The 27,728-nt window shown below is 39.4% G+C and overlaps 1 protein-coding gene across 1 annotated transcript in view; it reads left to right on the forward strand.

Annotated features, from left to right (window-relative positions):
* Window positions 1-27,728, forward strand: part of RASGEF1B (RasGEF domain family member 1B) — a gene marked incomplete at both ends in the record, with an annotated part of 591,784 nt that overhangs the window by 217,988 nt on the left and 346,068 nt on the right. Inside the window, one exon of the mRNA XM_084232971.1 lies at window positions 3,359-3,412. Coding sequence (XP_084089097.1) covers window positions 3,359-3,412 — 54 coding nt within the window. The remainder of the gene's footprint in view (window positions 1-3,358; window positions 3,413-27,728) is intronic.

Here is a 27,728-nt window from a genome sequence, read left to right on the forward strand (position 1 = left end):
AGTTGGGGGTTATTTGGTCCCCCAGGAGATATTTAGCAATGTCAGGAGCCATTTTTGGTTGTCTTGACTCAAGTAGGGGTGGGTGTGCTACTGGAATCTGGTAGACAGAGGCCAGGTATTCTGCAAAAACTTCCTAGGGTGCATAGCACAACAACCCCTCAGAACAGAGAAGTGCCCAGTCCAAATTGTTCATAGGCTTGACATTGAAAAATCAATTTAGCCAAATGAAGAGGATACCAGACAATAGATATATGCTATCTAGAAAGAAAATACATAATGTCTGTTGAGGGGTCTTTCATCTTTGTTGATTCTTCTCTTCTAAGCTTCACCTTATAATGTTATTCCATGTGAGACTGTTTTTCAGCATTGTACTTCCAAAGCAGTATTTTGGGATAAGAACTGCAGTCTCACCTAATGCCATCTTTTTTTCTTTTTCCCCAATCAATGCATATTTATTGAGTGCCTTCCCTGTACTGGCCTAGGTAATGGGGCTTTAGTGATTACTAAGTCTTGTTGGGTCCTTACCTCCTTCAAATAGGAATCTGAGAGTGAAGAATGAGGCCTCTGTCATGACGTGATGTTCGGTGCTCCTGCACACATGTGTAAAGGTGATGAGAGGTCATGAGGAAGGCATTTAGGGGAAAGACAATAGAGAGGTGTTTCACTATGGCATGTCCATATCAAAGAGCTGCTTCATTGGCATTTCTCTCTCTCTCTCTTGACTCACCTTTCTTGACTCTTTCTTACTCAAGGAAAGTAAGACTATCTTTCCTTGCATCCTGAAGGAATATAGAAAAGAGAGAAACTGGGATATCACTTGGCAGCAGTAAAGGACCAGATGACATGGAACTTCCCGGCTATCCCTAGGCCCGTCAATACCAGTGGTTGGAATTAAGTCAGTGGGTGGACAAAGATACAAAGGCTGAGTCAATACCCTCATTCTCTTTAAGCAAAGATGGCTGTTTCTTTAGTAGAACAGTTTTTTTCCTACCCTTCATAATTTTGCTCTTTTTTTTGTTGAACTTTTTGTCTTGCCCTTCTTTTTGAATTGTTTTTCCTCATTTCTTCTACCAACACAATTCTCTACTTCTTTCCCTTTTGCCCTTTAGTTCAAACTTTCTAACATGTGTCCCTATCTCTAGAAACAAAAACACAAATAAAAATTTCCAGCAGGGCCTCCCTGGTGGTGCAGAGTGTTGAGCACAGTGCTGGGAAGCTGTCTGCAGCCTCTGCAGCGCAGGTTCGATTACTGGCCAGGGAGATTCCCACATGACATGGCAAACCTCTCCTGTAGCGCCCGCTGCTCCCCTCAGCAGTGTATTTCAGTAGATCTGCCTGTTCTGCTCCCCACTCTGTCTCTGGTGAATCCTCTCACCCTCCTGCGCCTCTGGTCTGTACCCCAGCTCTTGTATAAAAATAATAATAAAAAAATTTCCAGCAAACCAAATTTGATGATAACAAGCAAAACCTTTAAGTTAATTATTTTTTATGAAAATGCTTTTTTTTTTTTATATGTATCTCCACATCTGTATTTTCTGTCCTATAATGCTGCTTACTATTTTGGGCCAGAATGTGTGCTGACTTAGATTCTTAACTTTCTCTAGATCTTGTCCCAAGCAAAACAAAATCCTAAGTGAGACGGTGAATAATTCTATGTTATATAAAGTGCTACTTCTGGTCATAACAAAGTCTTTAATATATATAAATTTTATCCTATTCAGTAAAATATATATGCACACTCATAGACATATATAAATAACATTGCATATATAAGGCTCTTCATTGCACCATAGCTTGTAACAATAAACAAAAGGAAATTATAAAAAAGCAACAATAAAAAACCTAAACTGGGCCTCCCCTGGTGGCGCAGGCAGTTGAGCATCGTGCTGTGAAGCTGTCCGCAGCCTCTGCAGTGCCGGTTCGACACCTGCCGGCCAGCTGGCGAGGGTCCCACATGGCAAGGCAGACCTCTCCTGTCTCGCCCGCTGCTCCCCTCAGCAGTGTCTTCGGTCCGTCTGCTTGTTCTGCTCCTCACTCTGTCTCTGGTGAATCCTCTCACCCTCCTGCAAATCTGGCCTGTACCCTGGTTCTTGTATAAATAAATAAATCTTAAAAAAAAAAAAAAACCTAAATCACTAAATGTCTATCAATAAAAGAAAACATACTTAAAGTATATTACATACATATTATAGAATGTTGTGTAGATTTAAGAATGAGTCAATCTATATGAATTAACCTGGAAAGTTTTTAATAATATGGTATTAAGTAGCATAATCTTATCTAAAGAAAGAAAGAAAGTGCTATATGTACATATGTAATATAATGCACATAATTAATATATAATACTTTTAATTACATATAATTGATAAACTATTATTAATTATATTTGAAAATTATTTTTAATTATATTTTAAAATTATATTTAAAATTTAAGCAAATAAAATATATTAGTTTAAAAATGGAGTAAATATGGAAGGATGAGCACAAATTTTATCATTGGTTAACTCAGAAGGATAGGTTAGAAAGGGGATTGACTCATTGAGAACATATATTAGCTTTGTAATTATTATTTTAAAAATTTATATATATTTTACATCATTGTTCATTTTTAAACAATGTTTGCTTTTTCCTCTCAGGTGTAGACCCCATAGAATGTCTTCCCTATTGGCTTTGTAATTAAAGAAAGGTTTACTGAAAAAAAATTCAAAACCATTATGCCATTATGTGACTGACCATAGTCCTTTTTAATTCTTCATAGGATAGTCCAAAAAGAACAAACTTGCAGGTAAATCCTTATTGGCCTTGAATGTCAAAAGTGCCTTTTTAGTGATTCATGGGGCCTAGAAAATATAAACAAATGAAAAGTCAGTCAGAGGAGAAAGTGTTAAAGATGGTGGAGATTAGATGGTAAACCCTGGTGCTGCTATTCAGATTCCCAAATCTCTTAAATGGGGAGAAGCTCTACCCTACTACTCTTAAAATTTTTCATTCAAAAGGTTTTGGGCATTTGACATTTTGCTTACATCTCTTTAAAACAGAGTTCCATGTGTGGTTGAAAATGTAGGTTCTTTGCTCTGATTCCTAGCTTTTTCTGAGGTATGTGATCTTTGACATCTGAATTGTGCCAGTTTCCTTCTTTGTCAAATGAAGATAGTGTCCTTACTTGCTCAGTCATTGTTGGCCCATAATGAATGTTTCGTTGTGGGCAGGATGGCAGTGAAACAACAAAGAGCAGATGCTTTTTAAAGTCCAGATAAATCAGCGAGGTCATAGGAATAGGTTCCCAGATGAACTGGGCAGGGTCAATATCATTACATACTTCAGGTTCTAATGTATCTCCTGTCTTCCTGTTTTGCAGACCACCATTTTCAGCACATTGGCCAGTGAGAAGTCCTTATCTGACTGCAAAAAGGTAAAGGAGTCTTCAAGAATTCTAGCCTGCTGTCAGAGTGATGAAAGCCTTCAAAGTCGATGACCTTCCGTTGGAAAACTATGGTGTCAATAACAATGTTCTGATGACATATTATAGTGCTCTTTTTGCAGAGATGGAAATTTGAGTGATTCTCTTTGAGGATGTGGAAAATTCTCTTATCATTTGACAGCATTGTGTTATAGAGAAGCTCTGGTTTCATATATTTTCATGTCGCTATCATCTGACATTTTATTCTGCAAGATCGGCATCAAGGGATTCAAGGCAGGCTGTATTACAGGCGTCTGTATCTTTGTTTGTAAACTTAAATTTAATAAAACCTAACCCCAATACAATATAAACACGATTTTGTATTTTGAAAGCTGATCATATAGCATAAAAATCTGGCTTAGATTCACCACAGTCAAGTTTGAGAAGCTGTCATGCTTTGCAAAAGGATTAGCCTCGCTAACATCTGATGGAAGACGTCCTTGTAATGGATCATGTCTGAAGACTGCCTGCTATAGCATTAGCAGTGTGTCTAATTCCTGGCCTTCTCAGTCCAGAGGACACTTTTATCCACTTCTTTAATCTCAGGTTTAATTGGATTGTCTCCTTCTGGATGGGAAAGTAGTGATTTCACAGTCTAAACAACACAAATAAATTCTTTGACACTATCTATTGATATGGAAAAGTGGGTACATAAAGAGTTGACGTGTGTATCATATTTTAGTTACTTGGCATTTCTTTGGGTTTTATTCCATGACATTGTTTGCGGTGCTGTTTCCATTTCTGACATTGCTTTATTTGGATGTAGGTAGCAAGGATATTCATCTCTGAAGGTGGTGTGAGGGCTCACTGTTCTGAATCCCACCCATTTCATTATCTTGACAGTTTTCTTTTTCAAAAGATATGTGATATTTTATTTTCTAGATTTCTTTGGAGTCAGTAGATACAATTATTGAGAACCTTCTATGAACTAGGTTTTGATTTGGTCCTGAGGGAACAGAAATGAAAAAACATTGCCTCATCAAAGGAACTTAAAGTATGACTGGAGATGTAAGATCCATATGGTAAACAAAATGACAAGTTTTTAGGAGGTGATAATGGCATATGTATTGATGTTAAATTCTTCTCTTTTTTTGATGGCCTATTAAAGCTCCATCTTAGTTAAGTTCTATTGTGTTTGTTCCTGGCTCCTTGAGAATGAGATCCATGTGGCATTTTGAAAACTATAGATGTTAGAAAATAGGGCCACCCTGGTGGTGCAAGGGGTTGGGATGCAGCCTGTGGGGCTGTCTGCAGCCACTGCAGCACAAGTTTGATCCCCAGCCAGGGAACAGCCCACATGACACAGCAGACCCCTCCTGTCTCGCCTGCTGCTCCCCTCAGCAGTGTACTTCAGTTGGTCTGCCTGTTCCCCACTCTGTCTCCAGTGAATCCTCTCACCCCCCCACACCTCTGGCCTATACCCCAGTTCTTATGTGCGTGGATAGATAAATATTTAAGAAAAAGAAAAGAAAAGAAAAGGACTTTAGTGATTCTCTAGCCTCAACTTTTCCCTAAGGTAAGACGGCCATAGTTATCATTTCTACATCACCCTCTAGCCACTCCCTGAATACTCCCTTCACAGGGCACTCAGTGAGCCTGATTACTCACTCGTGAGCAATGCAAAGTATTAGAAAGTTCTTCAGTTTACTGAGCCCATGTCTGCCTCTTGATTTTTCTTAGTTGACTATAAAACCAATGAACGTGCTTTCTTCTGAATCTTCTGCTTACTGCATCCCTAAGCAAATGCATTTCTTCCTCTGTTTCTAATAATCTTATCAATTGGTATGATTGACTTTTATAAACTGTAGGCTAGGAGCTGGCTATTTGACTTCAAAACATAACTCCATCACTTACTACTTATTTGGCTTTTAACTGGTTACATAAACTATTGGTGCCTCACTTTTATCATCTGTAAAATAGGGATAATAATTTTACTGCTGTGACAAATGAGTTAATCTACATAAAATGTTTAGAACTGTGTCCAACATGTACTACTATATTAGCTATTATTAATACTATTATTATTTAGACAAGGTTTTCTTTTCTTTTTGCATTATCTTTGTCAATATCAAAGAATTGTATATCAATCCACATGTGGTCCATCTGCCAGGAGCACTAACGGGCTTTTTAGTCAAAAACTTTGTTTACATGCTTGGTATTTGCCACACACAATATAAGTCCTGGGTCTTGAAAAAAGGACAAGCTTTAGGATTTCTTAAGTGTAGTATTAATTTTTTACCAATACAGTGTAAGATGACATGAATTTTTATTTGGCTATGTGGTATTTGCAGTCCTTAAACGTGCCCTTAAGATGTCATGAGGGTTGCGGTTAAAACATGACTTTTTTTATATTATGTAAATAATTCTCTGAGTATGAATGAAAATGGCTGCGTTTCTTTCTTTTTTTATTATAAATTTTATTTTTATATTCCCCATACAATTGTGACCCCCTTATTTTGACCAAATTACTCCCCTCCCCGCACCCCTACCCCCATAGAGTGTCTCTAGTTCATAGTTGTTTGTTGATTTTGATTTTTACTTTCACATAGTTATTCTTTTTCCTGGTCCCTTATTTAAGTTTTCTAGATTCCTGCTATGAGTGAGACCATCTGCTACTTTTCTTTTTCTTTCTGGCTTATTTTGCTGAGCAGGATCCCTTCCAGTGCCATCCATGTTGCTGCAAATTGTATGAGTTTATCTTTTTTGATTGCTGAGTAATATTTCATTTTGTATATGTACCACATCCTCTTAATCCAGTCATCTATTTGGGGGCATTTGGGTTGTTTCCAAAGCTTAGCTATTGTAAACAGTGCTGCTATAAACATAGGGGTGCAGGTGCTCTTTGGAATTGATGTTTCTGTGTCCTTTGGGTAAATACCTAGCAGTGGAATTGCTGGATCATATGGAAGCTCTATGTTTAGTAGGTCCAGAAATCTCCACACAGCTCTCCATAGTGGTTGGACCAGATTGCACTCCCACCAGCAGTGCAGGAGAGTTCCTTTTTCTCCAAAACCTCGCCAACATTTGTTGTTGCTAGTTTTTTACTATGTGCCATTCTCACTGGTGTAAGATGGTATCTCATGGTAGTTTTGATTTGCATTTCCCTGATGACAAGTGATGTTGAACATTTTTTCATATGCCTGTTGGCCATTTGCATTTCCTCTTCAGAGAAGTTTCTTTTTAGCTCTTCTGCCCATTTTTTGACTGGGTTATTTTCTTTGTTTTTGTTGAGTCTCATCAGCTCTTTGCATATTTTTGTGATCAGTCCTTTATCATTAGTGTTGGGTGCAAAAATGTTCTCCCAGTCGATGGGGTTCCTCTTTGTTTTTGTTATTGTCTCTTTTGCTGTGCAGAAGCTCTTTAATTTGATGTAGTCCCAGCTGTTTATCTTTGCCTTCACTATCACTGCTTTGGGTGATGTGTCTGTAAAGATGTCTTTGATGTGCATATTATGTAGCATTTTGCCTATATTTCCTTCTATGTATTTTATGGTTTCAGGTCTTATGTCTAGTTTTTTAACTCTTGTATTTCCTTTCCTCATGGAGTCAGATAGTTCCCAAAGTCTTTCTTCAGTCTTTTTCCTTCCTACTTGTCTTTCCTTTTCTGTTTTGGTTCTTTTTATTTCTCTGTCTTCAAGAGTACTTATTTGTTCTTCCATTTCATCTATTCTGCTTTCATTGCTTTTCCCAGAGTTCTTTAGCGCCTCCATTGATTCTTTGATCCCCTGCAGTTTTTTTACTTCCCTCATTAGGGACTCAGTTTCATTCTTCTGATCATTGATTATTTTTCTCTTTTCATTGTTTTCCTTTATGACTTCTGTCAGTTTTTTAGTCATGGCAATTTTAAAATCTCTTTCTGGAAGGGTCAGAAGTTCTTCCAAGTTACTGTCGTTGCAATCTGGGGGGTGGTTTTCTTTTTGTGGTGTACTTTTTCCTTAGGAGTTGCCGGTTTGCATGTGGTTTTTCTACTCCCTACTGTCTGTTTTCTAATTTGCCGTATGCATTGGGACACTGTGTTGCTCGTACTGGCCGGCATCTTGGGTGAACTTCCCAGCTCACCTCTGGCTCCTCCAGGAACCATCTGCCGGTTTCAATCAGGCTGTACTGAAGAAAGGTCCCTGTTCTAAAAAGGCAATGCGGGTTTGCACTCTTCTGTGTGCCTGGTCTGCCCTGGAGGTGGGTTCCCACTCCCCCTGTGGGCTCAGACAGCTGGCGTGGGTGAACTTCCCAGCTCACCTGTGGCTCCTGCGGGAGCCTCTGCAGGTTTCAAGCAGTCTTTACTGAAGAAATGTCCCTGTTCTAAAATGGGATGCGGGATGCACTCCCTGCGTGCCCGGTCTGCCCTGGCGGTGGATTCCCGCTCCCCCTCTGGGCTTGGACTGCAGGCCAGAAGGGGCCTGGTGTGGGCAAACTTCCCAGCTCACCTCTGGCTCCTCTGGGAGCCTTCTCGGCTGCATTTATTTCTATTTCTTTAAAAGTTTTTGACCAGTGCAGATAATTTTCAACCCAGTTGTGTTATCCACCTTATTTACTATATCCTCTATTAAACAGTATAGTTAGTCACTGACTTCACCTTCTTTCATCCTTCTAGTCAGTTATCAAATGTTCACTGAGCACCTGCTATGTGACATGAACTGCAGTATCACAGTGAACAAGTCATATGTAATTTTTCCCCTCACAGAATTTATAGTCATTAAATAAGTAGTTAACAAAATTATGGTGGATGACATGATTCTTTAAATTTGGAGGCTATCAGATTGTGTATCTGGAGACCCTAATTTAATCTAAGGGACCCAGAAGAACTTCTCTGAAGAAGTGGCCTTCACACAGAGACCCAAGAAATGAATGGGATTTAGCCAAGTGAAGACAAGGTGGAGGCAGAATAACAGAAGTGTGAAATTCTGGAGGTGAGATAAAAGAGAACTATTAAATTTGAAATGTCTGGAAATTATAACATGAAATAGTATATGGAAACAGAGAAGAAGTCTTAGAAGTTGGAAAAAACAGAAAAATGTAATGTCACAGAAGCCAAATCAATAAAGAAATTAATAAAATAAGAGCTGGGCATTAGTGTCGAAGCTACTGCTGAGAGATTAAGTAAAAGAAAAGGAGTTGAGGAACATCCAGTGGGTTTGTCAATATTGTAGCTCTTTGTTGGCTTTAATGAGATGTAAATGATGGGTACAGAAGCCAGATTGCAGTGAGTTTAGGATTGAGTGAGAAATGAAATAAAAAGTGTAGAAAAAAAAATTCCTTTCTTTAAAGGAATTGTTACAAAAAGGAGAGAGTTGAGTATTGGGGTGAGGGTGAGGAGATAGTGGGACTGTCGTTAAAATGGGATTGACTTGAGCAAATGTATTTTGCTGCTGTTGGAAAGAAGGCAATAGAAAAGGAGAAGGGAGAAGTATCCAAGGAATGAAAGGGGAAAATCCATTGAATGAGGTCCTTGAGAAGATTGAAGACTTTAGATACCAAAGCACAGACTTAAATTTAGATGGATGAATGGATACATCTTGTGCTATATCAGGAAGGAAGGAACAAAGGTTAGAACTCACATAGGTAAAAGTTATGAAAACAGAGTTAGAAAGGGACCATGCTATTTGATGACTGGTAAATTACTCTCCTTTTTTTTTTTTTTTTTTGTTTTGTGGTGAGAAGTTGGGATGATTATTCAGCCAGCTTTAAGTATGTACAACTATACAGTTTCAATGGTATTTATTTAATTGACGGAAATTCTCTCACAATATTTTGCATTGACGGTACCATTCACAAGATCAGCAATTTCTGGGTAATCTTGCCAGTGCAAATGGGGCCTATTTAAAGAAAATCACTCTCAAATCTTTTCCTGTAATGAATCTCTTCTGCACCCTACGTCCCTGTTGCTGACAGAGTAGAGGTTATTTCCTCTTAGGTTTTCCACAGACCATGTTGAAATGCAACATTCCTCATCTAGTTAATGACTTTACCATTCTAACTTAGAAACCTCATGTCATTCTTCCTTCCATGCCTTTACTTTCCATATACTGCTTAGCTATCAAATTGCATATAGTTTCTATTTTGAAATATCCCTAGAATCTCTCCATTATCTCTGTCCTTGCTTCCTCATTTCTCCTTTGGAAGGTTGCAAGAACTCCCTTCTTGCTTTTTCAAACTTTTACCAAACTTTGCCTTCCCCATTTTCCAAAATGCTGCCAATTACTTCCAAAAAACAAACAACAAACACATCTGTTCTTGTCAAACTCTTAAGTAACAACGCATAAGGGATTTCAGTTTTGTTACAGAAAAAAAAAGAAAAACCTGACACCCCATGCTTCCCTCCCCCACCACATCTCTGCATAACTTGAGAAGTCATGCCTGTTATCTTCACCTCATCTCCTGTTACCTATGAGGTGCTGGTGTATGGAGGCCTTGAATAGACTGCTCCTGAGTGCAAAACTTTGATAACTTTGTGCCTGTAGTATGAACTGTTTCCTCTTCCTAGACTGTTCTGTCCCTCTTGTTAATTCAGAAAACTTTCTCTTCTTTGAAGAGATCCTTCACATTGTTACTTCCTTTGCAAAGACTTTCTTAGTTTCTCCAAAAAAGATGAGTGGATTTGTCTCCTGGGCTTATAAAATTTTACACTTTAACAATAAGTACACAGCCTGTCAAATATTTACTATGTTCTCAGCCCTGTGATGAGTGCTTAACATGACTTACCTCTTTCCATTTTTATAACAGATCTCTGGGGTAGTTAATATTATTACTACCACTTGCAGATAAAGAATTTGAGGCCTAGAGATTTTACAAATTTTTTTGAGGACACTGAGTAGAGGTATTGGAGCTGGGATCTGAGTTGGGTAGTCTCATGCTGAAACGACTGCTTTTAGTGTTTTGCTAACTTTGGCCATTGGATTCTAAATATTTGTTATGGTTTCAGTTTCATTCTAAACTCTCAGCTCTTGCAAGAGAGGAAGAATGACCAAATTCTGGCGCAGAGGGTTAAGTGCAGCGCTATGAAGCTGTCCTCATCCTCTGCAGCTCAGGTTCGATTCCCAGCCGGCCAGGGAGCTAACCCACATGGTGTGGCAGACCTCTCCTGTTTTACCTGCTGCTCCCCTCAGTAGTGTCATCTATCCGTCTGCCTGTTCTGTTCCCTGCTGTGTTTCTGGTGAATTCTCTCACCTTCCTGCATCTCTGGCCTGTACCCCAGTTCTTGTATAAATAAATAAATCTTCTTAAAAAAAAAAGAAGAAAATAATAATGATGAAATAGTGCCCTATAGTTAGAAAGGACTCAATAAAGTCTTACTTAATCAATGGATTGCTACACAATACTGTAATATTAGTATTAGTGTAATAGCATAGTGACCATATTGTGCTGAAAGCCATTTTTTTTCTTGAGAAATATTTATATTCAGGACTTATTTATAAAGGTAATTTCTACACTAAAATAGTGTTAAGGAACACTACAAAGATAGCAAATCTCTCAAAAGTCTACTTCCTAGACGTCACCTTATCAAGTTGTAAGAACCCCTATTCTTATTTTCAGCTAAAGACCAGTTTACTCCTTAATCTGTAAAACCTAGAAACATCTAGGGGAGATAGATAAATTTATTCATTCTTCTTTTGCAATGCAGTTGTTGTTGATAACATGTTATAGAGGAAAAGCTAATGTGCAAAGACATGAAATGAATTACTTAGACTCAAGGCAGCCTTTTAGGGGATATGCCTCATTCACATTTTCTTATTTTTTTCACCTTTCTAGCCCAAGCTATTTAAGTAGTGTTGACAAAGGGGTGATGAGTATTAGGTGGAAGAGCATCAGGGAACCTTCAGCACATTCTACAATGCCTCCCACCACCTGCTTGTGTGTGATGTTGGTATTTTTGCTTCTTGAAACTTTTCCATCTTTCAGTGCAAGATATGTGGATCCAGATGTTTTGACTCAGCAATTTTTCAGTAGCGACATCCTGACATAGCACTATTGAACTTGAGCCCTTTAATTCGTAATGTGCAGATATATATCCTCTCTAACGCTCCTATCTCTGATCCTAACTTGTACCCCAGAGGCACAAGTCAGATGAACTCGGGGTGTTGTACGGGTAAGGGTGATGGATGGGGCCAGGGAAAAGAAGAACTCCTGGGATGGGTCAGAGTTTAGAGATTTCTGTGTCACAAATTACTTGGAAATGAAGAACAGGAATTTTCCAGACTGACACAAAATGCCTTGCTTTATTTGCTGAAAGTTCTATCTGTATATAGTCATCTGGAATTCCACATCCAGTCTGTTGTCATAGTAATGTATTTTTTCAGGTTAGAGAGCTTATTTTAAAAATTCAGATGCCATTTTGTTTACTTACTGTACTTGCTTTTATTGGGGGAGAGGCTCCATTTCCTCTGTGTATGTTTGTCACTGGACTGCTAGTAACCTGAGATGCTGAAAACTTAATGACAACTTTTAACATAAAGGTTATTAGGAAATGGATCCCTAGGAAAAAATGTATTGGATTTGTGCAATGTTGGAACCTAAATGAAATCTATCTGGTGGTGGTCATTTATAGGATTATTTGTGGCTGTGTTGACTTATCCCATCCAACCCTTGGCTTTGACTTGGGTCTGTCCCTGTTAACACCAATGATGTTTATGCAGAGTGTGCCCATCTTATCTCTTAGCCTGCTGGTTGAAGTTTTTATTTTTAATAGATACAGTGGGTACTTCACTCACAGAGGCCTGGTAATTTTCCTTCAGGAAGAGATGATTAAGAACATAGAATGTAATGGGTGGTTAGAATCTTTTTTTTTTTTTAATCAGTGTTGACGAAGAGGTCTGTAGGTAATCACATCCTAAGTGTAGGGTAAATGAATTAATCAGGCTTTTTATGCCACTAGTCTCTGTGGCTATCACCTGTGACCTTGATCGTGTTCACGTAGGAGGCGCTTGGACCGTGGGCATGGGGCATGCGCGCATGATTGTGGACACCTGGAGTATAGGTGTGTGTGCACAACTGAGCCTAGAGGCTGGGATAAAAGGAGGGGCAGTGGTGGCAGTGAGGAGGTCAAGTTGTGTGACTACAGAAGAGACAAGACAATGAGATATCTCAAGAGAGAGAACGTCAGAGAGGACAGAAAAAGTGTAAAGATGAGTGGAGGCTGGGGGGCTCACTTGCCTGCCTGCCTATTAGCCCCTCTGCCTGCCCCATGACTGCTTTCTTGCATGCCAGCCCCCCTGCCTGGTGTTCCTGTGTACTGGTTCCCTGAGAGCATTAAAGCCTGAAAAATCCACCGAAGTTTCCAGGACTCTCTTTATCACCTGCCCAAATCAGTAGTGAATCTGTGTGCTTGTTGGCACAAGACCAAGATAATAATATCAGTGGTTAAGTTATTAACTTACTGTTGGTTCCTCAGTCTTTTGAATCTATTGTATCCGACTTCCTCTTTTAAAGACCAAGACTTAATGTCTACATGGTGTTCGCTGACCTCCACATAACTGGCTGGGCAGATTCCCATGACTTTCAGCCTCTTGGCAGAATTTCCATGCTGGTAGGTCATGCTGGCCTCTTCCCATGCCCTGAGAAAGGGCACAAAGATGGAATTAACCCTATGAGTATCAAGGAAATTCCTCAGTCCTGCTCCAGAAAGAGAGAAACCTATATTTTGGACCATTCAGAGTGAAGTCACAGTGAAGTCATCATTTCAGGGTAACTTTTAATCCAGTTCACTTTTTAAATAGATTTTTTTGGGAAGCAGTGAAAATTCCTTTTTTGGTGGAGTGTTGTTTTTGCTGACTTGCTGTAGTGATCTCTGCTGGATAAATGATGATATAGATGCACTTGCAGAGGTCTGGCTATCTTTTTTATTTCCATAGTTGCCAACAGAGACTACAGATGCATGGGGAGGAATGTTGTATCACTAACGAACAGAGGGTGAGAGCTGCAGCCCTCATACACCCTCCTCCTCCTCCCCCTGCAAAATAAGACCTCTAGCTCATTTGCAAAGTTTGGGAGGAAGTACTCTCCTTTCAGTTCCTATTGTCTGGTTTTGTGTTGTTGTCACTATTGTGTTTTCTTAATCCCATTCTTCTGGGAGGCAGTGTGGAGTAGGGGTGAAGAGCACAGTCTGTGGAAACCCATTTTTGTGACTGGAGTCCGAGTTCCACCACCTGTGAACTCCAGTACTTTGCTCAAGATACTTAATTCCTCTGTGTCTCACTTGTCTCATGTAAAATGAGACAGATGAGGGCCTCCCCGGTGGCGCAGCGGTTGAGCGCTGGGTTGCGAAGCTGCCCGCGGCCTCTGCGGCGCCAGTTCGATCCCCGGCTGCTCCCCGGCCACCAGAGGAGGGTCCCACATGGCGCGCAGACCTCTCCTGCCGCCCGCTGTTCCCCTCAGCAGTGTACTTCGGTCCTTCTGCCTCTTCTGCTCCCTGCTCTGGCTCTGGTGAATTCTCTCACCCTCCCGCGCTTCTGACTGTACCCAGTGCATGTATAAACAAAACAAACAAACAAACAAACAAACAAACAAACAAATAAATATAAAAAACATGCCTCTATAAAAAAAAATTAAAAAAAAAATGAGAGACAGATGAGACACAGAGGAGCTAAGTACTGGCATCAACCTGTAGAATTAATTGTTGTATGGATTAAATAGATGGATGAATATAAAATTCTTAGAAACGTGCCTCAGTAAGAGATGTTAATTATTGCCCGATCAAGAGATGTTAATTATGACTCCAATAATATCTATTATTTCTATGCTTGGAGAGAATAATTTGATCCTTGGTACTTTGCATCCAACTTTATCTGTTTTGCTCTAAAAGAGCAACAACATCAAGAAAAGTAAATCAATAGACTTGGACTAACAGCATTTGGAAAAATTCACAAACTGTAGTTGCACTGGACAAACACATTCATAGATCTCTAATTCTTCAGAATGAGAATGCAATCTAGTTCAATATCAGGAATTCAAGCTCTATGGAAGCAAATCATTTATTAAATAAAACATACAGCCTTCTGAATAGTGCAGTGAATATACTTTTCTGTGTCCCCAGCACATGACACTTTGAGCATTTAGTAGATAATTGATAACGTTGTTAATTCATAAGATTGGCATAGTGTTATTTCTTTGTAAGCTTCCAGAAGACTTGAGGTTAAAAGAAAAGGATGCCAAGAATCTACTCTGTGTAGACGTTCTTATGTCAGTGCCGAGGATATTTACACATTGATAAACATACCTTATACCTTTTTAGAGGTATAGGATAAAATATAAAATATCCCTCACCCTTAAATAAATACATGTCCATTGCTTTTTCTAAATATCAATAAGTCCCCTTGACCATTAGCATAATCATATATTGGTTGGTATTACATTATCATACGTAATATCCTTTATTATTATGGTAGGTCAGATAAAGTCAGTACTGTGGACAGGGTAGGCTTGTGGCTTTTCTCTTCATTGAAAGGAGGCATTTCGGTGGGTGGACTGGTGAATACAAGTGCTTTCAGTGTAGTAGCCATGGAGATAATAGAAAAGACTGAGCATTGGTGATTCCACCATAATGTAATCATTGTATCCCTAGGCTAGGAACTCTTTATTCTTAGCCTTATGAGAGTGAATTTTTTAAAGGGAAAGACACACACACCCAAGGTCAATTCAGGCAGTTGTAGTTTATAGGAGTAAAATTGGTGGTGGAAACTAGTTTTATGACCAGGAGAAATAAATACATTGTCTGTTTTTCTTGATCTCCTACCCTAAGTAAAAATCAAGGAATAAATTTTTTTTGGCTATAATTTATAGTGAGTAAAATGTTCCTGATAGTGAATAAAACGTAGAGATATTCAGTTTACAGTTTAATGATAAAAACTTTAAATTTAGCCAGAGAATCCTATCAATATCATCACCTTATGCCTTTTGGGGTATTCCTGCTGACCCTGACACTGCCAGTGCTACAGCACCATTTTTCTCTCCTGGCAGCTTCTGTAATTGACACCATCGCTTTAAAATAAACGGCATATTTCTATCCATATATTGTCTCATTCAGCTATTGTCGGCAGCAGTAACATTGCTAATAGGGAGGAAGGTAGTTAAGGACAAATGTCATAAAATATGTTACTCTAATCCCCTTTGAGCTGTAATTATCCTGGCTGCATCTGCATGAAAACAAGTTTCAAGAAAATGACCTTCTCAGTCTGTGGTTCATGCATAACTGCCCATGTGATGCCCATTCTTGGATATATTTGAAAGAGCAGTAATTAACATCTTTCTGCTTTCCCTTTTTTTCTCTCACATACACATACCTGAAAAAAACTATGTTGAGTTACAAATAAAACATGGGATTTTTGTGACACCAGTGTCAGATTGCCAAAATAATTTAAAGGGGTTGCAGACATAAAGGGTCACTGACTCATCTTACAAATTATACATGCAAAAGGGCATTTAAGAATCATACTATATATATTTTGTGTGTACTTATGAGTAAATGCAACAAATTGTGCTCCATTCCACATGTAATCAGCTAGTTTCATCTTTTCTTTTTTTCCAGTGCTAAAGACATTATGGTGAACTTGGACTGTAAATTGTGTTTCTTTGTGATTTTAGAGTTTTCTTCTTGGCTGCTATTACTGAGCCTCAAGGGTACTATTATAACTTTTCCTCCTCCTTTTGTTATCCATTTTCTTTTCAGATTTTCCAGAATCTTATATAATCGAGACTGGGCTATAGTTATTTAATCATAGGCATGTGTACACATGCACACACACATTAAATTTTACATAGTGTGTTCTGAAACCTGAAAACAAGATACTTCTATCTTGTTTTCATAGCTATGGCAAAGTGTGTTGGATGTGAAAAGTAGAAGAAAAAAATCAAAAGATGAATCAAGAATAGAAAAGAGTTTGTATCAATTGGGTCTCTGTACTGGCTTATAACTCTTTGTAGAAGAGGAGTAGTCAGAATACTTAATTTACTTCAATTAAGAATGATCACTGTTGCTATTGTTGCTCAAAATGGAACCAAGCCACTCTACAATGGAGCTAATTGCAACCTCTGATTTAGGAGCTTAGCTCTGTGTTTTTCCTTTTGTTTATATAAATGATCTGTACAGGCTAAATAATCCCATCCCTTCCCTCCTCCATGTTGATTGATTTTCTTTATTTTTTAATTCTACACTTTGATGATTGTTATAATCTCCTGAAGCCGTTGCTCAAGCCAAGTCCTAATAAGACAGCTGCAGTAATGATGAGGGCAAGGCGTTAAGTTTTGAAGCCAATGTGCAGGCTGCATTGTGGTTTTTCAGAACCAGCCCTGATTAATGTTCTGAGATTTTATATGCATCCACCTATTCATTTTGTACAACAATTAATTCCCTAGTTTGTTACTACTATTTGTCTCATTTTATGTAAGAGACAAGTGAGTCACAGAAAGACCATCTTGGGCAAAGGATTAGAGCTCATAGGTGTTAGCGCTGGGACTCCAGTCACAGAAATATCTCCAGAATCTGTGCTTTTAACCCCTGTACCACACTGCCTCCTAGGAGAGAGGGATTTGAAAATGCAATGATAGAGCAAAAATCAAAACCAAAAACACCAAATAGGCAATCAAAACTGAAATGAGAGTGCCTGGAATCCAGAACCACCTATCCTTATTCCAAACATTGCAAATTAGTAATAAGCTTTTTCTTGGCTGTGGAAATGCAGTGAGTGGAAGGAGGGAAGGCAGGAAAGTGAGGAGGAAAGAGTAAGGGGAGGTTGTAGCTCTTCCATTCCTATTCAACAGCGAACACTTTTCTTGTTCAGCAGTTGCCACTGCACATAACCTGTATCAACACCCTCTCAGTGACTGCCCTATTCAAAGGTCAACCTGCTCCAGCCTAAGAGCCTTCAAGCTGTTCATTTGTTTTACTTCATATTCTAAGATACAAAATAATTAATCTTCTGTGTATTGTCTATCTTGCCAATAGAAAAAATTCCAAGATGACAAGATGTGTTTTATTCACTGATGTGAATTGAGAGTTGAACATAGTAACTCCTAAAAAAACACTTGTTAAATGACTTACTACTACTATTACCACCACCACCACCTTCAATCTTTGTAAGTTATGACCATAGAGTATAGAGCTGAATGTGACCAGAGATCCTCTCTGGTATAACTCCTCTCTCCTTTTGTTAGGAGCAAGACTGAATGGTCCCCTAACCACCTAGCTCTAACACAAAACAGTCCATGATGTTGACTGTCTTGAGGCTTCAAGAAGATTCACAGGTGCAGGTGGGCAGGGTCACAAAGCCCAGTTAATTTAGCTATTTCATTATGAAAGTCTGGAGAGGAAAGGGTAGATTTTGTGACATTTTCATGAAGTTTGATATCTCCAGCTTTCCCTCTGGACAAGCTCTGATCAAATTCTGAACCTCTTGCCAAGTTGTCATGCAATGAGGTTTTGGTCATTGAATATTTCTATTCAATTCATGAAGACATGTCAGATTAAGCAAATTGAGCTGAACACCTGAAATCTGCTTTTATTTTTGGAGATTGTTGCTGCTCAAATACAGTCAAGGATTCATAAAATGATTTAGCTTTTTATTATTTCAGCAATAATGTAGCATTGACCACAAAAAGATCCTTGTGTTGGAGAATCTGTATTTGTCTTTTAAAAAGTAGATATAACCTGGCATTGGGTATTTTTGCAATTGTAATTTCTAGTCTCTGCATATGATCAACTATCTATAAATTTCTTTTTCTCTCTCTTCTTTTTTCCATCATTTCTCTAGTTAGCTTTCTCTTTTTCTCCCTCTCCTACTCTCCCTCCTTCCCTTCTTTCCCTGGACCAAAAATATCAGGTAACAAGGTGTAAATTTTAAGTTGTTTTTTCCTGAACATCCTACTTCCCACAGGCATACCAAATATTCAAATCTTCTTCACATTCTTGCTGAGGGAGTGATTTGGAATCACCTAGACCCAATTAATTATTTAATAAAATGTTAATAACCTTCCCTGGAACAGTTGGTAACTGTCTACCCCCACCTCCTCTGAATTCTAACCAGGACAACCTCTAAACTCATCCTTGTGTTCTGTCTGCTTGGTGGCCAGGACTAGTTATGTTCTGAATCAAGGGCTGGAGGGTGGTCTTCTCAAAGACTTGTCTGCCCCCTAGAAATGAGTGGGATAACTCTCGTGTTACCAGCACTTTAAATATTGCCACAGGAGATCGTGTGCTCTGTCCTGCCCTGGGGTTGTGTCTAAATTTAATGATCTTTAAAACCGCAGACCGTGCAGACTTGTGGAAGTGCCTACAATCGTTGGGGAAAAAATGGTGCTGCTACTGTGGAATTGCAAGATAAGCAGAGAACCCAGTAAATGACTTAGTGGGAGTTTTCCCCAAGGGAAGGATAACAAAAAGAGTGTACTGTTCTTTGGCAAAGGAAACAGGCACTTAACATGATTATTGCAACTCCGGGCACTTGGCTTTTCCCCCTGGGGAGATCAAACATGATAAAAGCAGCACTGCTCTTCCAAAGCAGAATCTTCATGTGCTCCAGTCTCCTACTGAGATGTCAAAATGGCCAATATTTCTGGAAAGAAGAGCCCTTTAATTAATTAGAGTCTTTAGCTGGCAACTTGCCACAAAAGCACCTGAACACAGTTCTCTGTGCAAAGAACCGCAGAGGGTGGTTGCCAGGGAGTCATCTCCCCAGGAGGTAGTCACAAGCACCCACCTGTCTCCACAGGAAAGACAGGTGCCATGTCCTCCTAGGAAAGGATCTGTTTCCACTTGGCATTCTTCAAGAGAGGTTCCTGGCAGTCTTTCCTCTCTTGCAATCTGAGAGGTAGGGTAAAGATGAAAAGGAAGGTGCTGTTTGCTATTTCTGTTTGGACATCCATGAAGTCAGCATCTGGAGCAAGCAGAAGGTGTGTAATGAAAGTTGGCACTTCTGGTTGAATCAGAGCTTGCCATCTTGCATTCCATTGAGAAATCCAAGATAATTCAAAGTAGGAAGATCTCTTAGCCTCTCTAGCGTCATCAAGGTGATACAGCGTTTTGAAGGCCATCCCCCTGTTATCTCTGAAGGTGATATGGGAGTCATTTGGAAAAGCAGCAGTGCCAGATGTCTCAGAGGAAGCAACCTGTAGGTCTGCAAATGACTTGCCTGCTCTTGTGCTTCCATGCAGCACCTCCTGCTCATGTTGTTACAAGGGGAATCCTTTGGGAGACTGGGTTCTGTTTTCTTAGAAAAAAGAGATGCTGGAGGGCAAATATGAAGACTTGAGCCCACTGACAGAGCTGCTTCCTGCCCTGTTTCACCCGGGACATCTGATTCCTTCTATTTCAGCCAGGCGCCTGGCTTTAGTTCTGTGCTACCCCTCCTCTTGTGGGGGGGGGGGGAAATGTTGTGTATGATCATTTCTTTAGTGTTCTTCCTATTATCTCTAAGGTGTTTCTAATTTTTTTTAAGCCTCTAAAGAATAAAATAGTAAAAAAAAAAAAGAATAAAATAGTATATGTCAAATGGAGTTGTTATGGATTCACTGGTAAACATAGGTGATGTAATAACTTCAATATTGACAGCATCAGGTGATGTAAAACTGCTAGTTTATATGGAACTGCTAAATGTCCACAGAGTCAAACTGCCAAATAATATGCTGCCTTCAGCACTCATTAGCTCTGTGATGCTCATTAAGTTCCTAAACCTCTTTGTGCCTCCATTTATTTATTTTTTTTTTTGAGTAATCATTTGTAAATGTAAGTTAGAAAGGTCTATCTCATTCATAGTGAGCAAACTTAAAAACTGTCCATACTGTGCTCAAGAACATCTCAAAGAGCATTCATTATACAGCACATTACTATGTCAGACTTGAAATCCAGAAATAACATGTGCTTTGTTTTCAAACTAGAAAATACAAAAAAAAGTAAAATTAAAATATTGCAGTACTGAGTGCCTCATTTAGCAAATTGCTTTTCTCCAAGGGAAAACATAAAATTGGCAATATGTGGATTTTGTATGTGCTTTTCTTACAATCTCTTCTTAAAATCAACATTTTAAGCCACTTTAGTAGTATTATCAAAGCGATGCTACTAAAGTATTAATTTAAATGACTGTGCAATATTACTTTAGAGTTAGACATGGGAGTGACCAATTAAAGATGTGGTTATTAAAGCCTTGAAAGTAATGCAACTTTTAGACAGACTGAAAAGAGTGAGGTGGAAGGAGTTGAAGGAGAAATTTGGGGAATACTGCTACTAGGGCTCAAAGAAAACAACACATAGGAAAGTAGACAAAACTCACAAGTCAGTCGAGAGGGCAGGATGTCTTGGAGCTGGAGAGGAAAGGATATGATGTGAGGGCTAGAGGGTGGGTGCAGAAATTAAACTTGACTAAAAGGAGAAACACTTCACCTACATAGAGAACATTTTGATGGGAATGGATTTGGGGTACCATTTCTTCAGTTTTAAAATGGCGTGAACTATAATACCTTCTTCATGAAGTTACTGCCCAGTCACAATATCAAACTCGCAGTCCAGGATCTTGTGAGGATCTCTACATTGTTATTTCTAGATGCAGCTTCTCTTAATCTAGAGACAGACCTACCCACCCCCTCTATGGCAAAATACCTGCATCTCGCTCCTGGTACCACCTCCACGTGCACATGTGACAGACAGAAACAACATAAACACATTCATTCCTCCCATCAAAAAGGGGAAACTGAGGGGTTTCCCTGGTGGTGCAAGGGGTTAAGCATCAGCACTATGAAGCTATCCATAGCTACTGCAGCGCGAGTTTGATCCCTGGCTAGGAAGGTGACCCACATGGTGCAACAGACCTCCTGTTTCACCCGCTGCTCCTCTCAGCAGTGTATTTCAGTCAGTCTGCCTGGTCTGTTCTCCACTGTCTCTGGTGAATCCTCTCACCACCCCCACACCTCTGGCCTGTACTCCAGTTCTTGTATGCATAAATAAATACATTTTTTAAAAAAGAAGGGGAAACTGAGACATTCGTAGCAGGGACCAGTTGTATGGTCCTGACATCAGTGCAGGCGACTTCCGTGGGCAGCCCTGACTTCTGTTTTTAGGAGATACTTTTCCAGGTCTCTGACGTGTTTTTCTTTTACTGCTATCTTTCTTGGCCTTAGCTGAGATGATGTTACAAAACATGACCACCTTGGGTGAGGAGCTTCTTTCTTAGCCTACTGTCACTTCTTTGAACAGCCATGGCCCCTTGTAGTGTCAGGCTCTATAATGCTCAAAAATTTAGTTGGTTTTTCCTTAATGACCAGTCAGTTCCATGTGCTAACAGCCCTGCCTCTAATTCTTTCATTTTATTTTTAAAAAATGTATTTATTACAGCATCCTTCATTTTTGTATAATGTATGATTTCCTGTGAGATTCCTATAATTCTTTCATTTTTTTTTGAAAAAATGAATGTCGTTGAATTATAGTTAAACACAGAAAATGCACAGATGCTAAGGATACCAGCTCAACACATTTCTGCACATTCCCATGTGCCTATCCATTTGGAGATATAGACATTGACAACTTCATGCCCCTCAGTAAAGAAACCACATTTCAGACCTCTATCATCATTGCCTAGTTTTGTCTGTCTTTGAACTTTATGTAAATAGACTCAGAGTATTTTCTCTTTGTTTTCTGGCTTTGGTTCTCCAACATTCTTTCTGTGAGAGTCATCTGTGATATCACATGTAGTCTGAGTTCTTTTCCTTCCCAGTACTGTTAGGTATTCCCTTGCAGAACACACCCCAATTTATTTATCCATTCAACCACTGCTGCACTTCGCAGTAGCTTCCAGTTTCAGGCCATTGTGAATTCCACCACTGTGATTATTCTTGAACATGTTTTCTTGGTGGCCACAGGCACTGTTGACACATACACAGGAGTGGGATTTCCAGGTCACAGGGCACATATATTTATGTTAAACTATAGTAGAGGCTGCCTAGTCATTTCCAAAGTGTTGTATAGCTTCTCTTTGTTGTCTCTAAGAGATAAATTACATAAATTAAAGTTTGTGAGGTTAAATCTCTATACCACTTATAATAGTTTTGTTCCATTCTCTATTGTTGTTCATAGAGCTTAATAAGGAATCTTTTTTTTTTGAAGATTTATTTATTTATTATTTATTTATACACGCACTGGGGTACAGGCCAGAGGCATGGGAGGGTGAGAGAATTCACCTGATACAGAGCAGGGAGCAGAACAGGCAGAAGGACTGAAATACATTGCTGAGGGGAGCAGCGGGTGAGACAGGAGTGGTCTGCCATGCCATGTGGGAACCTCCCTGGCTGCTTGGGAATCAAACCGGTGCTGCAGAGGCTGTGGATAGCTTCACAGCGCTGTGCTCAACATGCTACACCACCAGGGAGGCCCAATAAGGAATCTTTTTGATCAGAGTCCCTTGTTGGCATGAGCCACTTCAAGTTCTTATATACTCTCCTCTGTTCAGGGAGTGGAAATGTGGAGTCAGTTTAGGGCTCCATGAGGTGTGTTGCCTCCCTGGCCCTCATTTAGAGTGGGGGATGGATTATTTCAGTTGAATTGTACCTCTGCAAGGGCCATTATTTACCTCTTGGATGGGTGTCTTCCCTCAACCCTTGAAGGAGCACCACCTCTCCTTGCATACCCTAGATAATATCAGTGAGAGCCCTGGGGTCACTCCCCTACCTGAACAATGGTTCTAAAACTTCCATAAGAATGCTGCTCATGTGTCAGCTACCCCTTTGTTCAGTAGCCTTTGGGGGAAAAAGGACAGTGTTTTGTCTTTGGGACTTGTTTCCTGATGGGTTTAAGAGGAACCCACAGCATTGATTTTGCCAAAACAAGGTAACTGGACCCTCACCACATCCTTCTCATCTTTTGAGTATTTCCTCTACCAAGAAATACTGTCTCTAGTTACAGAGCATGCCATTCACCTTCTAGTTTATTGTCAATAGCACTGAATTGATTGAATTTTGCTCAAAGAGATTGAGGTGTCTTGGCTAGGACTGTGGCCCTTTGGCCTAGCCAAGAGTATGGGAATCCTGAGTGTAGAATTGGATGAGGGGAAGGAGCTAGCTGTACTAGTTCACTCAGTGATTTCTACTAGAGTTTGATCAACCTTGGGCTTTAAACTAAGTAACTTCAGTTTTGTGTGTGATGATTGGGATAACATGACTTAAAGGCAATAGGAGTGGATAGATGTGTTGAAGGAAATTCTAGGGAGTGACCTTAAATTCCCATAAGGCAGCCTGGTTGAGAGGAGGTCAGAACCCAGAAGCTTCCTGGAATCTTCGTGTTATTAATTTGATGACATTTATACCTTTCAATCACTTTCTTTTTATTTCATTTAAATTCTTCCTATTATAAGTTTGAAACAAGCAACTATAGAATTCCTTGCTTTCACAATATATTTCACTTGAATGTCCCAGTTTTCACCAGCGTCAGCATTGGAAACTGTATTTTGTCAGATTCCAGCACCTACCTACTAACATAAATAGCTTAATTATTGCCAAGTTTCTCTCACTATGTATTTCTGGAAGTTTCCACATGGATTTTACACAGAAGTCTGCTCTCTAGAGTCACCCAGTGGAAGTTTGTCCCTGCCTGGTTGTCAGTTTTCCATAAAACACTGCTTACCCATTAGTCTGGTGGATTGGTGGACACTAATCCCATGCATCTCTGCTCCATAACCCTGCAGGGTGCTACTGTGCTTTAGTGATGAAATGGGTGAATGCCCCTCTCCCCAACTCTGAAAAGAACTTGCATCATTAGACCTTGAAGGAGCACTGTTAGTTTTTAGAGTTTCACAGAGTTCTTTTTGTGAAGGCAGTGCCTTCAGTTTCTGGTCTTACAACCTTCTCCATTGAAGATCAAGACCTGTTACTAAAGCTAAGGGGAAAGAAAGGTAAATGCTGTAGTAGCCACTCCTTGTCTATATCTTTCCTTCCTCCTGAACTCTCTTTCACCAAAATTTCTGCCCTCTTTTTTCATCCAGAAAAACTGCCCAGATATCTTGGTCAATGAACATGTGTGCTCAGATGGTCACCAGCCCAAGTCAGTAAACAGGAATCCTTCCATTCCTAATCTAGGCTAGGTAAGATGCCCTGTTAATCTGCTTCTCCAAACTGCTTGGAACCTAAAGTCTGTGCTCATAAAACTCTAGCCTCAGAAAATTGTGTTCCTTGAGCAAAATGTTGGCCTTTTTGTGCCTCCAGACACAATGAGTTGATAAAGGAAATTCATGTTTATGCTTTAATGCTGTTTGTCTATATAATATGCATTTCAACAGTGCCTGAATTTAAAGGATTGAGACAACCAAAATTGCCTGTAGATTCCTCTCTTAACCTCTGTTCATAAAAAAGGAAACTACGTCTATTTTTAAAAGAGATTCTTAAGACCATCCTTAACACCAACTTCCTACCTCAGCCTTTGAAAAGCTGCTTTTTGTCTGCAGACAAGTTCTTTTTCTCTCAAATGTTACTGATCTGCCAATCATTTACATAACTGTTTAATTTTGGGGGCATAGCTACTTGCCCTTATATGTGTACATGCTTTACTCACCCTCCACCAAAGCTCCCAGTACCAGATAGTTATGACCCAGTCAGGAATATTTGCCAATTTGGTTTCAACTTAATGTCATTTTTAACTGTGACATAAAACAAAAATGATTTTAGATATAAGCAGGCATAGCTCTAGGAGTAAAGACTGAAATTAGATTGATATGAAAATTAGCTATGTATGCTCTTGGAAAATATTATTGATTGATTTGGGGAGATGATGCTGGAGTAACCCAATATAGTGAAAAAATGTAGATCTTAAGGGCCTCCCTGGTGGTGCAAGGGGTTAAGACGCAGCACTATGAAGCCATCTGCAGCCACTGCAGCACTAGTTCCTTCCCTGGCCAGGGAGGTGACCCACATGGCCCAGAAGACCTCTCCTGTCTTGCCCGCTGCTCTCCTGTCTTGCCCACTGTTCCCCTTAGCAGTATATTTCAGTCAATCTGCCTGTTCTGTTCCCCACTCTGTCTCTGGTGAATCCTCTCACCCCCACTCCCCCCACCTCTGGCCTGTACCCCAGTTCTTGTATGCATCAATAAATAGATCTTTTAAAAAAATGTAGATCTTAAATGTGCTTTCACCATAACTTTGTGTGGTTTTGGAATAGTATCACATAATTTCAGCATCTATTACCTCACTTGGTAAATGGTAGTAATAGCATTCGGGCCCAATATACAAAGTAAGGATTACCTGTGTACTTGCTGGAATGACATTAACGTGATTCCTCTGTAAGAGGACCGAGAAGAGAAAAAAAAGGAGAGGTACAGAAGATGTAGTTTTGTTTTCAATAAGGTCTAGCGAAAGATTTAGAACATTGTGCAATTTTTGTGAAGAGAAAAAAATTCCCATTAGGAAACATTTATGGTGATATTTCATGCTTTAGTAGTGATAGTAGCTAGGGTCATACCCATCTTTATGAATCAAGCTGTGATGAACCCCAAGTATTGTTGGTTCCTTAAGAGCAAGCACCAAAATGTTGCCATTTTTAGCATTAAAGCACATCCACATCAGATGCTGGAGCTGAGCAGCTATTCAGGAAATATATGTTGAATGATGAATGAATGAATGAATCCAAGATATAATTTAACCACACAAGAGTACAAAGCAATCTCCACATGAATGCTTGTTATATGAATGAGTAAGTGATGATAGCCTATGATTGTGTAATTGAGTAATTTGAAGACTATAAAATACACAAATGGGTGGATACATAATAGTTAAAGTGCAAACAGTGAAACAGCAGGTAGACTGTTTTAAGCCTCTATTAACTTGTTCTCTTTGTCTGAAATGGTCAATGTTCCTTACTCCCTACCAAAGTGCCTTCCACAGCATATATTTCCTATCCTTTTTCTAGTTTTACTCTACTGCAAACTTATTTTCTTTACTGGAATGTGAGCCCCTTACAAACAATTTTGCCTTCTTCATCTTTGGGTTCACAGTGCTTGGCACCTAACATGTGCTCAATAAATGTATGTGAATGAGAGTTATAAGCAAAAAAAAAAAAAAAAAAAAAAAAAAGGTCCAAGGTGCTGGGGAACAAAGAACAGAAAGCAGCTTGGAGAATCTTGGAAGGCTGTGCTGCAGAGGTAACCGGTGAACCTGGTCCTGATGAAGAACTTCTCTGGAAGAGGAAAAGTAAAAGGATCAGCACATCACAGGACACAGAAGCTTAAGAACTCAGCATATGCAAGTGACTTGTCATTACCAGTATCATTGTTCCAGTTTCTCTTTTATTCTGTGCCTCCAAAGCTAGCTGATGTTTTGGTTTTTATCTCTATTCTAGCAAACTCTTATCAATTTGCTAAAAATGTCTTCTCCAGAAATGACCTGAGAAATTCAACTATTCTCATTCTTTACCTCTGAAACACATCTCATGATTATATATTCTTACTCAAATGATTTCCTGAACCATATCTATATCCTGCTTCCTACAGCAACTGAAATTCTTTGTTCCTATATGACAAAGTACAGGCTTGCAGATAATCTCATTCTCCCATGCCAAGTTCTAAGCCTGTCTGTACAGAGTGTGTTAAAATATCACAATATTTCATCTTCTCAACCTACTACTTGTCCATACTCTCAAGGAGTAAGCTAAACAGAGGAACAGAGGCTCTTGTAGTTCTGATCCATAATCCCTTGATTCACTCTTTCATGCAACAAATGTAAACAGTGTGCAAAGGAGGGCCAGGTTGTTTAATGGCCTTTTTTAAGGTCTTGGGCAAATGCTTCAAGGTCAGAATTTAAAATATTTTTAAACACAGTTCTTAGCATTTCTATAAATCCACCCAATTTTACAGGAGCTGCTGCCCTTTTCCAATGCACATTTTGTATAACACTGTATCACCGCTTGGGTTGCCTGAACTAGACTTGTTTCTCTTAAGTCTCAGTACAAGTCATGAACTGTTCTCTCTAAGGTCAATTTCATCTGGGTTTCCCAGACTGACAACTGGAAGTCACCTGTTAGATACCTGGAAGTTTAACAATGGATGCTACCATCCAGTTATGTAGTGTTTCTCTTTCCACATAGTGCTTTTCAACACAGACTTATGTCAGATTCAGTGTGAGGGGGATTTGTCTAAATATACATACCCATCCTGACCAACCCTCAAAGCATAATATTGTATCTGTGAGTAGATCCAGACAGGAAAAACTCTAATAATCCAGACTCTGATTGAGATCCTTATTAAAGATGAATTATCTGGAACCAACTTGATTTGAGCATTACCTAGAAGACACCAGTATGTACTTGAACTCCCAAC

This window comes from Talpa europaea, assembly GCF_964194135.1.
Source record: "Talpa europaea genome assembly, chromosome: 5".
NCBI classification, from domain to species: Eukaryota; Metazoa; Chordata; class Mammalia; order Eulipotyphla; family Talpidae; genus Talpa; species Talpa europaea.